General features: G+C 42.0%; 2 protein-coding genes across 2 annotated transcripts; both read left to right on the forward strand.

Moving 5' to 3' along the window:
- The first annotated feature begins 2,234 nt into the window (after positions 1-2,234).
- On the forward strand, positions 2,235-2,816 carry LOC132540744 (interferon omega-1-like). Its single transcript, XM_060198947.1, has one exon. The coding sequence runs from the start codon at positions 2,235-2,237 to the stop codon at positions 2,814-2,816; it is 582 nt and encodes a 193-aa protein (XP_060054930.1).
- Positions 2,817-13,320: 10,504 nt separating this feature from the next.
- LOC132540745 (interferon omega-1-like) lies at positions 13,321-13,902 on the forward strand. Its single transcript, XM_060198948.1, has one exon. It carries the CDS (start codon positions 13,321-13,323, stop codon positions 13,900-13,902), a length of 582 nt encoding a protein of 193 aa, XP_060054931.1.
- The last annotated feature ends 2,094 nt before the right edge of the window (positions 13,903-15,996 follow it).

Raw genomic sequence — 15,996 nt, forward strand, 5'->3', positions numbered from 1 at the left:
AATCCTTCCAAACTCTTTACTCACTCCTGTGATCATTTCCTTAGCTAGTGATTGGATATTGACCTCATTCTGTTGTGCTTCAACCTGTGGGGTGTTTTTAGCTGGACTCCTTGATCGCACTCTGTCATTTCATGAACATCTCAAAAAAACTGCAGCAAAGGTGGGCGCGAGGAATAACATCATTGCAAGACTGGCCAGCTCCTCATGGGGTGCGAGCGCTTCCTCACTACGATCATCATCTCTGGCATTATGCTATTCCACTGCAGAATACTGTGTCCCAGTATGGTTCCGTAGCCCCCATGTCCACTTGATCGATTCAAAATTATATTCCTCCATGAGGATAATTTCTGGAACCATCCGTTCCACCCCGGTTCCATGGCTGCCTGTTCTTAGCATCATCGCCCCGCCAGATATTTGTCAGGATGCAGCATCATCTAAGATCATTTCCTACATCTACGGTCGACTAGACCGGCCAATAGTCGCGGATATCTTCGCCCACCCTCTCCAACGCTTGACGTCTCATCACCCAATCTGGTCCCCTATGCCTACACTGAACTTCTCTGTTCCAGTCTCTTGGAAACAGAGTTGGCAGTCAGCTGAGGTAAAGAACAAACATCTCATCACAGACCCCTGCAAGCGTCAACCTGGCTTTGACCTAGCACGTTATGATTGGGCCCTACTCAATCGCTATTGAACAGGCCATGGCCGGTGTGCTGCTATGTTCCATAGCTGGGGAGCCAGAGACGACCCGAACTGCCCCTGCGGCTACAGACAGACTATGACCCACATAGTCAACGACTGCCACCTCTCCAGATTCAAAGGAGATCTCGAAAATTTACATCAGGCTCAACCTGACGCTGTTGACTGGCTACGGAAGAAGGGCAAATGCTAGAAGAAGAAGCTGGACTCCTGTCCTGGTTCATGTCTCCAATATTTCTTCCTGTTGGTTTAACCATTTTATATATTATGTTATGAATTCCCTCTCTCAGTACTTTTCCAATTACTGATCACACTTGCCTGGATTGACTTGTGTCTAAGTAAGGTAATTAAAGGGTTCTCTGTGGTGGAAGTGAACAGTTGTTCCAATATTATTTTAATCCCTGGTTTGGAGCTCAGTAGTTTACAAGCCTCTTTTGTGCTTTTTCTTCCCTGTAGGCTATGGGAGCCTGAGGGCTTTTAGACTCTAAGTAGGCATCTTAGCTTAATCACTGACTCCTGGCCAAGAGAAAAAGCAGGGTGTGTCAGAGATAATCCAGAGGTTATGCAGAGGGACTGTCACAGCCCCAGCACTATGCCACCGAGGGATAGGTCTTTTCCTAAGTTTCCTGGTTAGATCTGTGTCCCCTGGTGTCCCTAACTGCCGCTGCTCCGGATTCAGAGGGCAGTAGCAATGGAGACTCAGAGCTGCACTTGGTGAGTCTCAGGGGAGTCCTCTCCTCCCTTCAGCAGTCCCCTTGTTGGTGGAACAAAATGGAGGTGGTGTCTCTGATAAACTGCCAGACTGTTACAGGCCACTTCATCTCTCCCTAGGCTCCTCTCTTTCCACCAGCCACATGTGTTTGCACTCACTGATGACTTGGTGGGATCCTGAAGTCCTTCTAGTCCTTTCTTGTTTCAGTCCCAGGTGGTCACCTTCGGTATTCATACTTGATGCTGACGGGGAGAGGAGAGGAAAGGAGAGGAGAGGAGAGCAGAGGAGAGGAGAGGAGAGGAGAGCAGAGGAGAGGAGAGGAGGGGAGAGGAGAGGAGAGGAGAGGAGAGGAGAGGAGAGAAACAGATCTCCGGAGTTCTGATATCCTTAACCAAATGTAGAAGACCATAGGACTGAGGGGCCTGCCAACCAATTTAAAAAAAAAAAAACACAAAAAAACGGGTCAAAATGGAGCTCAGATTACGGTGTAAACTATGTCCTTAGTAAGACATCAAACGGAAACGATAAAAAGTGTTGGAAAAAGACATTTTCTGGCTGGCAACCTGAAGCTCCTGGGAAAATAAACTGTATTATGAATGTAAGACTACTTTAGATAGAGGATGTCTTCTTAGTCAATATGCGGGACACGTGAATGTAAACAAAAACAGGGAAGTCGACGAATAGAAAGACGCTTTGAGAAGTGAACATCCATGTTCCCTCCCTATTTAAGGCCAGGCTTGGGAGCTTGTCTTCAGAGCACCTAGGATCCCAGGTTCACCCAGTCGCTCATCTCTGCCAGACCAGCAGCACCCTCCGTTTGCAAATGGCCCTCCTGCTGTGTCTCCTGATGACCCTGGTGGTGCTCATCTGTTGCCCCAGTGGCTCTCTGGGCTGTGAGCTACCCCAGAGCCATGTCCTGGACAGCATGCAAAACATGAGGCTTCTGGGCCAAATGAGGAGACTCTCCCCTCTTTCCTGCCTGAAGGACAGGAGAGACTTCAGATTCCCCTGGCAGCAGGTGGATGGCAGCCAGTTGCAGAAGGTCCGGGTCATGTCTGTGCAACATGAGATGGTGCAGCAGGCCTTCCACCTCCTCCTGTCAGAGCGCGCCTCTGCTGCCTGGGACAAGACCCTCCTGGACCACGTGCGCACAGGGCTGCACCAGCAGCTGGAACACCTGGACTCCTGCTTGGTACAGCTGGGGACACAGGAGGACTCTGCCCAGAGCTATGGGAGCGCTTCCCTGCAGATGAAGAGGTACTTCCAGAGAATTCGTCTCTACCTGAAAGAGAAGAAGGACAGTGCGTGTGCCTGGGAGGTCGTCAGAGTGGAAATCATGAGATCCCTCACTCTGTCCACAACCTTGCTAGCAAGAGTCAAGGAAGAAGAGTTGGGGTCGCCATGAAGTGAATCTCATGCACTAGCTGCCATTTTGGATACGTGTCTCTGGCCATTCCAAACATTCTTGTTTCTGCTAGAGTCACAGGGTTTACTGAATTTAATTAGCAAATAGTTTCTCTGTGGTAGTAAGCAAGGATATGTTCCTAAGAGATGACTGCCATGATGATTTATTTATTCCTTTATTCCTTTATTAAATTTCCTTTCCTTGAATATTTCTATCAGATATATATTTGGAAACTATATATGCAATTACATGTTCAATATTATGGCATACTCTATGGAAATTTACAAAATGTGGTTATCTTTCTCTCTGTATTATTAAATTTGCGCCTGGTTTGACTAAATTCTTGCCAAGAAGACCTTTTGTATGTGCCTGTTGTAAATTGCACCCTCGTTCTTCTTTCTTAAGCAGTGTGAGTAAATGGATGGCAATGTTGCTTTATTCATTTATTCCATATAGATTATAAGTATAGTCTGAGAGTATAGATGACAATTTGTAGGACAGATACTTTGTATCAGTAATGTGCCAGGTACGATTTCCAGCACCACCATTAATAGCTACAATTGAGAGGTACTCTGGCATAAGGGCAAAAAAAAAAAAAAAGAAAAAAAAAGTCAAATCTCTTCCTCAGTGTCAAATGTTGTAGTTATCGAGTCATACAAGTGAAGAAAGGAAATCCATTTTCTGCTGTGTTGAAACTCAGTCTTAGACAAAAGGAGGTACAAACACAGTCAGTACAAATGTGTATCTAATCCAGCTGTTTGAAACCCTACAAAATGAAGAACAGAAAAACGATGTTCTTAAGTCTTTTCTAAGCCACTGGGAAGTATTTCAGGGTAGAAGTCTTATTAGATTGTGGGTACACGGTTTTAATTTATAATGTATAAAAATGCCATAGGAGCCACCTTGAAGTGAATCTCACCTATCAGTCTTGCACACCGCAGTGGTCATTTCAAATGCCTCTTAATTCAATTGTAGCACAGAATTTAGTGAATGAACACCTAATATATCATCACTAATATTCATCAAGAATGTGTTAAAGGATGCAATTCTATAATAATACTCAGTCTTTTGACAATAGCTGTCCTGATGTTATGTATTTTACTGAATGATACAATACAAATATTTTCTATGAGATATTTTTTTCACATTAAAATTCAGAAATATTTTTACCTTGCTTTAAAAGCAATTATATTGCTTTCAAGGAGAACTTGAATTTTAAGGATTTGTTACAACTAAATCCTTATTTTTCCCATGGAAATCTTGGTGAGAATCCTATTTGTCTTGTTTAGTGGGACATGTTCATCACTTGGTCACTCACCTCTGTGGAAGTGACAGGAGTTTTGGAGTGTGGAAAATGGTCAGTCCTTCCATCAGAGGTTCAAGTCATTTGTATTCAGTCAGCAAAGAATGGTGAGTCCAAATACTGAAGAGAATGTAGTGAGGACTGCTGAAACATAGAACTGATTGAACCAGGCACTCCATCCCCTGTACTAGTCTTACATTATGACACTGTTTCACTCTGTCTCAAGCATCTTTACTTCCTCCACCTTACTGTCCTGTCACACAGATGCTTCTGGTCTCCTGGTTTCTAGGTCCAACGAGTTTCTATTAGGAATGGAAAGTCAGACAGAGAGGAAACTTAAATGGCAGTTGCAAGTTTCTTTGTAATATTTATTTATTTATTCCCTTTTGTTGCCCTTCTTTTTTTCTATTGTTGTAGTTATTATTGATATCGTTGTTGTTGGATAGAACAGAGAGAAAGGAAAGAGGAGGAGAAGACAGAGAGGGGGAGAGAAAGACAGATACCTGTAGACCTGCATGACTGCTTGTCAAGTGAGCCCCCTGAGGGTGGGGAGCCTGGGGCTTGAAGCAGGATCTTTCTGCTGGTCCTTGTGCTTTGAGCCACCTGCGCTTAACCTGCTGCACTGCTACTGGACTCTCCACTGCAAGTTTCTTAAAACCACTATAGGCATTGTAGATAAGACTGTTCTGAGAAACATTTCTGGGACCCAAGAGCATGCGCTGTTACAATGATGACATGGGGGAGTCTGGCGATAGTGCAGCTGCTTAAGCACTCATGGCACAAAGCTCTATGAAGGTCGGAATGATACCGGTTCGAGAACCCCTGGATATCCGTTCCAGGGGAGACACTACACAGGCGGTAAAGCAGGTCTACAGGTGTCTCTCTTTCCTTCCCCATTTCTGTCTTCCCGTCCTCTCTCCATTTCTCTCTTTCCTAACAACGAAATCATCAATAACAAGAGAAAGTATAATGAATAACAAGTGCAACAAAGAGGAAAATAAATCAATATTGAATAATGATGAAATAGACTTTGAAAGGAAAAGGAAACAGTGGGACTCACTTTCCTACAGGAAACACCTCGACATGTGGGTCTTATGCCCACTGCTGGTCAGCTGTGAAAAGGACTGAGAGCAAAAGTAAGTTCTAGTCAAATCTTGCTGATTTCTAGAACCTCTGACAGAGCCTAGAGGGTCTCCACCCCCACCCCTTTTTGTCTGTGACAAAAATGGATGCAGTACTTTACACAACACTCTTCTTTAGCTTACACTATTACAAAAAAAAAAACAAAAAAACCCCAACAATTTTATGACTTCAAGCAAGGTATCACTCTGTGGGTAACAGGCAGCTACTTAGAGAAAAGGATTAAAATGCATTTTTTGCTCCATCCTATTCCTAATCATATCCTAACCTTTGATTACCTACCTTACAGGGCAGATGTGAAATAACTGCATATGGATGAGCATTGGTGTTTTCTTTAATGCATATTTCACAGAATGTGGTGTTCAGCCTCATTTGTAAACAAGTGTCTAGCTTCACAATACATTGCAAATATCAGATCCTGTCTTAGTATAACTGAGAAATATGCTCATAATCATAGTAAATGGTGATACTGTCAGGCTATCAAGTAGGCGAATAGCTCAGATCTACTTTGAGGAGTGTTAGAGCCCCATACCTATGGACATCTAATTTTTGACCAAGGGGTCAAACTGGTCAACAGAGAAAGAAGTATCTCTTCAACAAATGGTGTTGGGAAAACTGAGTGGAAACATGTAGAAGGATGAAACTGAACCATTGTATCTCACCACTCATAAAAGTAAACTTCAGGGAGTTGGGTGGTAGTGCAGCGGGCTAAGCGTACATGGTTCAAAATCAAAGACAGGCATAAGGATCCCGGTTCCAGCCCATGGCTCCCCAGCGGCAGGGGAGTCGCTTCACAGGCAGTGAAGCAGGACTGCAGGTGCCTCTTGGTCTCTTCATATTTGGTTGTCTCTATCCAATAAGTAAAGATAATAAAAAGAGAACTAAAGAGAAAAAACCCTACAGATAATGGCTGTAAGAATGGAAGGGATCCAAAGGTTAAATATGGTTAAAATGTCATTTCTTTTCAGAATAACTGGTACCCTGATAACAGTCACACCAAAACTCTCAGTCAGGGACTATTTTTTTGATTTGACAAAATGATTCTAAACTTTTTTTTTTTTTTTTTTAAGAATAACGCCTACCTTGTAAATAGTCAACAAATACAGAAAAGGAAGAATAAAATGAATGATGTTTAATATTTAGTTCCAGAACTCATTCAAAAACTACAGTAGCCAAGGGCAATAGTGTTTGGGTTATGCATAAAGACCTTTACATCTAAACAACAAAGGAGGTTTGAGTTCAATTCTCAGCACTGCATAATTACCATGACTCTGCAAACACACACACACATACACACACACACACACACACACACACACACACCACACACACACACACACACACACACACACACACACACACCACACACACAGACACACACCCTCCCATAGAGAATAAAACTACAGTAATCAAGAAAGCATGTTATGAGTGAAAAAGTAGAATCACAGATAAAAGACATGGTATTGAGAGCTCAAAAATAGAGTACAGGCAACACAGTGAAAAATTTATTCTTAACAAAGTGTCCTGCGGGGCCAGGTGTTGGAGCATTATATAAAGCAGATTAACTGGGGAAAAAAACAAACCCTTGTTCCACATCTGCAAGGGAGATGGCTTAACTAGCAATGAAGCAGTGTTGTGTCTGTCTCTTTCTCTCTCCCCATTTCTATCTTCCATTCCCTCTCAATTTCTCTGTTTTTATCAAATAAATAAAATATTTTAACAAATTATAATAAAACATCATGCAGGATTATGAGTATACCCATTTAATGAAAATAACAAAAACAAAAAAACCCTAGAAGAAGAGAGTTTTATAGTTGTCACAAATTTAACTGAAAATACTTCATAGATTTAGATGGACAATTATAAAAGTTTCTTACGGTGCTCTCCTGCGGTGTTGGGGCTTGAATCAGGGCCCCATGAATGAAAGGCAAGCGAGCCTCCTTTCTCACATCTATCAAAGAGAATGGAAATATATCTAGAGTGTAGAGTTGCAGTAATACATTTTAAAGCCGTGAAATCTTCCCCAAGATGGTATGTAATATGTATGGCAAGGGCTAAATATGGAAACTGTTCTGTTAAAAGAATACATCAGGGGCTGGATGGTGGCGCACCTGGTTGAGCGCACATTACAATGAGCAAGAAGCCAGAATGGAGTTTCCGCTCCCTACTTGTAGGGGTAAAGCTTTGGTAGTGGTGAAGCAGTGCTGCAGGTGTCTCTCCCTTTCTATCCCTGGCTCTCTTGCTCTCTGTCACCTCCTTTCCTCTTGACTTCTCGTGGTTCCTATCTAATAAACTAATAAAGATATAAAATCTTTTTCAAAGAAGAAAACCTCAGAATCGAATAGTGGGCATGGGAGACTGCATAAGGGTTATCAAAAAATATTCTCATGCCTGAGACTCAGAATTTTTAGGTCCGACTACTAGCACCATCTTAAATCAGAGCTGAACAATTATCTGGTAAAAACAAACATTTAGAAATAACAAAGTAAACTCTAGATAATTATTTTCAATCTTCTCTTATTAGTAATTGAATGTTCAATTAAAAATAAGCTACTACCTTAAAAATAGAATCTTGGAAAAAGCAATCTCCCTGGAAAAGATATAAAAAACAATAATGTAGTTAAGTACATACACATTGTAAACAACAGAAGAGAGGGTCACTTAACTGCTCGTGGTTAGTAGACATATCTGCAAGAGAGATGACATAATTAGGCAAAAACTGAAAATATACACTATTTATTTACAGAGTTTGATACTGACACACCTCTTCTTCCTTTCTGTATTTCTAGATGCATTGCTTTACTCTCATATCACAAAATCTCTTCATCCAGTGGTGAAATCCCCAGCACATTTCCATTCACTTCTTCTACCTATTCAGACAACTGATTCCTGCGTCCTTGTGCATTCTGTCAATTTTCTCTTAGGAACACAAAATCATTAACTGGAAGCAAGTTGAGTGAAACTTCTTCCTTCCTTCCTTCCTTCCTTCCTTCCTTCCTTCCTTCCTTCCTTCCTTCCTTCCTTCCTTCCTTCCTTCCTCCTTTTTTTTTAGAAACTCCACTATTAGGACCACCTCCCTCCCCAAATTTTTCTCTAGAGAAGGGAAAGACCTAGTTGCAGTGGCTGAATGATCCCTGGAGTAAAAGGAGACTGACTGGAAAGCAGAACTGAATCTGGGGCTATAAAAGAATCTACAGAGGAGGAGTGCCCCCTACTGGTTACAAGGATCAAGATCTCCATCCACTAAGGACCAGTTTTCTGCCTTGAAACAAAAAAAACCTTTGTTTTATTAGTTTACAGTGTTGTTTTGGGACACGTTTGCTGTTAAGGAACTCAACACAAGATAAGACTATTGTTATTGTAGTATTCCCAGAGATGTTATCTCCATATGTCAAGAAATGGGTCCTGGTATTATAATTTTAATGGTTCATGGAGTGCATTTTTATAAAGAAGTTTGTTGTTGTTGTTGTTGTTTTTCAGTGGATAGGACTGAAGACATAGCATCACTGTCAGTACTGCAACAGACTTTCTTGCTTGAGGCATCTTAGATCTGAGATCAATCCCCTGCACCGTAAGTCAGCTGTTCATGCTCTGATAAACCAGAAACAACAATACCTCCAAAACAAAAGTTTTTCATGAAAATTTTAACAGTTTACAGTTATTGTTTTCTTATGTGGGAAATGTTGACATTTTATTTAACCTGTGACCATCTCTACTATTAACTGTGACCATCTCTACTATTAACCTGTGATCATCTCTACTATTAACTCACCTTTCTGGTTGTTACAGTCTGTATTATTTTCCTTTTTTAAATATGGAATCACTTCTTTGTCTTTTAAATCTTTACTCCTCATCTGACTCTTCAGGAGACATTCTTGAAGACTTTATCATGGGGGGAGGGGTAAACAGAGCATTGTGTTTACATGTAAGAAGGTTTTCATGTCTGAGGCTCCAAGATTCCAGGTACAATCCCCAACTAAAGTTATGTATCCAAACTTTATTTGTAGAGAAAATAATATTTTCATCAATTTCATTATATTTTTGCAGTGCTGGATCCACATTCACATATGCCCATTGCTTCCAGGACAAGTATTTTTTTTCACTTTTCAAATCTCATGTTCAGTGAGAGACAGAGAGGAAGAAACATCATGTTTACACCAGTCCTGGAATTTCCACTAGTACTGTGGAAATTTCTCCTTCATGGTGCTGGGATTCCAAGCAAGGGCTTTGTGCATGGCAAAATGCCTGTCCTTGTGGTGAATTCTCTCCAAGCCCTTACTGTTGACTTTAATGATGCATTTCTCTCACTGTAATATAGCATATGGTTTTGAACCAAAGGATGAGACTGGACAAATAAAAGCAATGGTATAAGGCTATATTTGGATTTGGAAACCACAAAAAGCAAAACTTAGTAAGAAGAGTGCTAACTGAATAAACAACAGAAGTGTACTGATTTCTCTTATATAACATCTATTGGGAGATGTTATTGTTAAGCATCAAAAGAAATAAATAATACTAAATGTAAAATAATGGAAATATCAATCCTGAACTGGAAAAATAAAAATTATTTGGTTTTATGTCACATGATCACAATTGGTTTCTCCCTCTGTCTACTAAGATAAAATACATGTTTGCTGTTAGAAGCTAGAGGTTGGTGGTATTTACCTGAGGACCCGGGTCAGGACAGGTGTCACCACACAATGTTGAACAAGAATTCCCCACACAAACACTCTGGAGGCAAGTGAAGGTTGTTTGGATTGGTTGGCAATAAGTCCTTCTATAGTAGAGGACTCCTAAAGGTCTCAAGATTTGGTGAGCTTGCTTGGAGGGAGTGAGCACAGGAGAGTTGGGCTTGAGCACACTTTCATGTCTAAGGAACAGCATTACTAGACTTCATCTCTCCATTGTGAGTGAAGGTGGTGGTGTTGGAAAACCCTTTTTTTTTTTTCTATTAGTTTTGGCACCCATCCATACTTCAGAGGAGAACAAGGAATCCTGATGAGGATTTTGTCAAAGTCTGAGAAGATTTCTAAATCTCCAGAGAGGAAAATACAAACAATTAAATAAAAAATAGGAAGGAGACAGCAAGAGCAAGACAAGACAGGTTGTATGTTTCTTATCCTGTGGTGCTAGTGAAAAGAAGTATACAAATATCCATGAATATGATCTGGTAGAATAAGAATCTTCGGAGATGCTCAACCACTAATAATCATCAGCCTCTGCTATGAGTCGTATATTAAATAAAGTCAATCCTTGGTTCTAGAGAATTTAATTGCCTCTGGAGTTCTGATATCCTTTCTTCATCCTTGTTCCTTTCCATTGCAAATTTGATGTGTCTTGGTGTCTTTCAGTCTGGGTTAATTCTGTTTGGAACCCTCAGGGCTTCTTGAATCTTTCTGTCTTTGATGTTGTCTAGACTAGAGAAGTTTTCAGCTATTATGGCCTGAAGACTCTTTCTTCCTCTCCCTCTCCTTTTCCTCTGGTAAGCCAAAAATGCGTATATTGATTCTTCTGAAGTCATCCCATAGGTCTCTGTTGTTGTTTTCAGTATCTCATAATCTCTTTCTGAGGTCCCTCACTTTTTTTTTAGTTGTGTCAGTTCTCGATCTTACTAATTCTGTCTTCAGCCTCACTGATTCCATTTTCTCTCCCCTCTACTTTTTTCTGGAGTTCACCTATTTTGTTACCCTGTTTTAATTATTGTTTTCTCTTGTTCAGCTAATTGTGTTCTTAGCTCAGCTATTTCAGCATTCAGTTCTCTAGGAACTTTCGGGTTATAAATGTTTTCTTCCAGAGTCTCTTTTGCTGTGCCTGTATTTCTGATGACAATCCTTCCAAACTCTTTACTCACTCCTGTGATCATTTCCTTAGCTAGTGATTGGATATTGACCTCATTCTGTTGTGCTTCAACCTGTGGGGTGTTTTTAGCTGGACTCCTTGATCGCACTCTGTCATTTCATGAACATCTCAAAAAAACTGCAGCAAAGGTGGGCGCGAGGAATAACATCATTGCAAGACTGGCCAGCTCCTCATGGGGTGCGAGCGCTTCCTCACTACGATCATCATCTCTGGCATTATGCTATTCCACTGCAGAATACTGTGTCCCAGTATGGTTCCGTAGCCCCCATGTCCACTTGATCGATTCAAAATTATATTCCTCCATGAGGATAATTTCTGGAACCATCCGTTCCACCCCGGTTCCATGGCTGCCTGTTCTTAGCATCATCGCCCCGCCAGATATTTGTCAGGATGCAGCATCATCTAAGATCATTTCCTACATCTACGGTCGACTAGACCGGCCAATAGTCGCGGATATCTTCGCCCACCCTCTCCAACGCTTGACGTCTCATCACCCAATCTGGTCCCCTATGCCTACACTGAACTTCTCTGTTCCAGTCTCTTGGAAACAGAGTTGGCAGTCAGCTGAGGTAAAGAACAAACATCTCATCACAGACCCCTGCAAGCGTCAACCTGGCTTTGACCTAGCACGTTATGATTGGGCCCTACTCAATCGCTATTGAACAGGCCATGGCCGGTGTGCTGCTATGTTCCATAGCTGGGGAGCCAGAGACGACCCGAACTGCCCCTGCGGCTACAGACAGACTATGACCCACATAGTCAACGACTGCCACCTCTCCAGATTCAAAGGAGATCTCGAAAATTTACATCAGGCTCAACCTGACGCTGTTGACTGGCTACGGAAGAAGGGCAAATGCTAGAAGAAGAAGCTGGACTCCTGTCCTGGTTCATGTCTCCAATATTTCTTCCTGTTGGTTTAACCATTTTATATATTATGTTATGAATTCCCTCTCTCAGTACTTTTCCAATTACTGATCACACTTGCCTGGATTGACTTGTGTCTAAGTAAGGTAATTAAAGGGTTCTCTGTGGTGGAAGTGAACAGTTGTTCCAATATTATTTTAATCCCTGGTTTGGAGCTCAGTAGTTTACAAGCCTCTTTTGTGCTTTTTCTTCCCTGTAGGCTATGGGAGCCTGAGGGCTTTTAGACTCTAAGTAGGCATCTTAGCTTAATCACTGACTCCTGGCCAAGAGAAAAAGCAGGGTGTGTCAGAGATAATCCAGAGGTTATGCAGAGGGACTGTCACAGCCCCAGCACTATGCCACCGAGGGATAGGTCTTTTCCTAAGTTTCCTGGTTAGATCTGTGTCCCCTGGTGTCCCTAACTGCCGCTGCTCCGGATTCAGAGGGCAGTAGCAATGGAGACTCAGAGCTGCACTTGGTGAGTCTCAGGGGAGTCCTCTCCTCCCTTCAGCAGTCCCCTTGTTGGTGGAACAAAATGGAGGTGGTGTCTCTGATAAACTGCCAGACTGTTACAGGCCACTTCATCTCTCCCTAGGCTCCTCTCTTTCCACCAGCCACATGTGTTTGCACTCACTGATGACTTGGTGGGATCCTGAAGTCCTTCTAGTCCTTTCTTGTTTCAGTCCCAGGTGGTCACCTTCGGTATTCATACTTGATGCTGACGGGGAGAGGAGAGGAAAGGAGAGGAGAGGAGAGCAGAGGAGAGGAGAGGAGGGGAGAGGAGAGGAGAGGAGAGGAGAGGAGAGGAGAGGAGAGGAGAGGAGAGGAGAGGAGAGAAACAGATCTCTGGAGTTCTGATATCCTTAACCAAATGTAGAAGACCATAGGACTGAGGGGCCTGCCAACCAATTTAAAAAAAAAAAAACACAAAAAAACGGGTCAAAATGGAGCTCAGATTACGGTGTAAACTATGTCCTTAGTAAGACATCAAACGGAAACGATAAAAAGTGTTGGAAAAAGACATTTTCTGGCTGGCAACCTGAAGCTCCTGGGAAAATAAACTGTATTATGAATGTAAGACTACTTTAGATAGAGGATGTCTTCTTAGTCAATATGCGGGACACGTGAATGTAAACAAAAACAGGGAAGTCGACGAATAGAAAGACGCTTTGAGAAGTGAACATCCATGTTCCCTCCCTATTTAAGGCCAGGCTTGGGAGCTTGTCTTCAGAGCACCTAGGATCCCAGGTTCACCCAGTCGCTCATCTCTGCCAGACCAGCAGCACCCTCCGTTTGCAAATGGCCCTCCTGCTGTGTCTCCTGATGACCCTGGTGGTGCTCATCTGTTGCCCCAGTGGCTCTCTGGGCTGTGAGCTACCCCAGAGCCATGTCCTGGACAGCATGCAAAACATGAGGCTTCTGGGCCAAATGAGGAGACTCTCCCCTCTTTCCTGCCTGAAGGACAGGAGAGACTTCAGATTCCCCTGGCAGCAGGTGGATGGCAGCCAGTTGCAGAAGGTCCGGGTCATGTCTGTGCAACATGAGATGGTGCAGCAGGCCTTCCACCTCCTCCTGTCAGAGCGCGCCTCTGCTGCCTGGGACAAGACCCTCCTGGACCACGTGCGCACAGGGCTGCACCAGCAGCTGGAACACCTGGACTCCTGCTTGGTACAGCTGGGGACACAGGAGGACTCTGCCCAGAGCTATGGGAGCGCTTCCCTGCAGATGAAGAGGTACTTCCAGAGAATTCGTCTCTACCTGAAAGAGAAGAAGGACAGTGCGTGTGCCTGGGAGGTCGTCAGAGTGGAAATCATGAGATCCCTCACTCTGTCCACAACCTTGCTAGCAAGAGTCAAGGAAGAAGAGTTGGGGTCGCCATGAAGTGAATCTCATGCACTAGCTGCCATTTTGGATACGTGTCTCTGGCCATTCCAAACATTCTTGTTTCTGCTAGAGTCACAGGGTTTACTGAATTTAATTAGCAAATAGTTTCTCTGTGGTAGTAAGCAAGGATATGTTCCTAAGAGATGACTGCCATGATGATTTATTTATTCCTTTATTCCTTTATTAAATTTCCTTTCCTTGAATATTTCTATCAGATATATATTTGGAAACTATATATGCAATTACATGTTCAATATTATGGCATACTCTATGGAAATTTACAAAATGTGGTTATCTTTCTCTCTGTATTATTAAATTTGCGCCTGGTTTGACTAAATTCTTGCCAAGAAGACCTTTTGTATGTGCCTGTTGTAAATTGCACCCTCGTTCTTCTTTCTTAAGCAGTGTGAGTAAATGGATGGCAATGTTGCTTTATTCATTTATTCCATATAGATTATAAGTATAGTCTGAGAGTATAGATGACAATTTGTAGGACAGATACTTTGTATCAGTAATGTGCCAGGTACGATTTCCAGCACCACCATTAATAGCTACAATTGAGAGGTACTCTGGCATAAGGGCAAAAAAAAAAAAAAAGAAAAAAAAAGTCAAATCTCTTCCTCAGTGTCAAATGTTGTAGTTATCGAGTCATACAAGTGAAGAAAGGAAATCCATTTTCTGCTGTGTTGAAACTCAGTCTTAGACAAAAGGAGGTACAAACACAGTCAGTACAAATGTGTATCTAATCCAGCTGTTTGAAACCCTACAAAATGAAGAACAGAAAAACGATGTTCTTAAGTCTTTTCTAAGCCACTGGGAAGTATTTCAGGGTAGAAGTCTTATTAGATTGTGGGTACACGGTTTTAATTTATAATGTATAAAAATGCCATAGGAGCCACCTTGAAGTGAATCTCACCTATCAGTCTTGCACACCGCAGTGGTCATTTCAAATGCCTCTTAATTCAATTGTAGCACAGAATTTAGTGAATGAACACCTAATATATCATCACTAATATTCATCAAGAATGTGTTAAAGGATGCAATTCTATAATAATACTCAGTCTTTTGACAATAGCTGTCCTGATGTTATGTATTTTACTGAATGATACAATACAAATATTTTCTATGAGATATTTTTTTCACATTAAAATTCAGAAATATTTTTACCTTGCTTTAAAAGCAATTATATTGCTTTCAAGGAGAACTTGAATTTTAAGGATTTGTTACAACTAAATCCTTATTTTTCCCATGGAAATCTTGGTGAGAATCCTATTTGTCTTGTTTAGTGGGACATGTTCATCACTTGGTCACTCACCTCTGTGGAAGTGACAGGAGTTTTGGAGTGTGGAAAATGGTCAGTCCTTCCATCAGAGGTTCAAGTCATTTGTATTCAGTCAGCAAAGAATGGTGAGTCCAAATACTGAAGAGAATGTAGTGAGGACTGCTGAAACATAGAACTGATTGAACCAGGCACTCCATCCCCTGTACTAGTCTTACATTATGACACTGTTTCACTCTGTCTCAAGCATCTTTACTTCCTCCACCTTACTGTCCTGTCACACAGATGCTTCTGGTCTCCTGGTTTCTAGGTCCAACGAGTTTCTATTAGGAATGGAAAGTCAGACAGAGAGGAAACTTAAATGGCAGTTGCAAGTTTCTTTGTAATATTTATTTATTTATTCCCTTTTGTTGCCCTTCTTTTTTTCTATTGTTGTAGTTATTATTGATATCGTTGTTGTTGGATAGAACAGAGAGAAAGGAAAGAGGAGGAGAAGACAGAGAGGGGGAGAGAAAGACAGATACCTGTAGACCTGCATGACTGCTTGTCAAGTGAGCCCCCTGAGGGTGGGGAGCCTGGGGCTTGAAGCAGGATCTTTCTGCTGGTCCTTGTGCTTTGAGCCACCTGCGCTTAACCTGCTGCACTGCTACTGGACTCTCCACTGCAAGTTTCTTAAAACCACTATAGGCATTGTAGATAAGACTGTTCTGAGAAACATTTCTGGGACCCAAGAGCATGCGCTGTTACAATGATGACATGGGGGAGTCTGGCGATAGTGCAGCTGCTTAAGCACTCATGGCACAAAGCTCTAT

Source organism: Erinaceus europaeus, chromosome 10 (assembly GCF_950295315.1).
Source record: "Erinaceus europaeus chromosome 10, mEriEur2.1, whole genome shotgun sequence".
NCBI lineage: Eukaryota > Metazoa > Chordata > Mammalia > Eulipotyphla > Erinaceidae > Erinaceus > Erinaceus europaeus.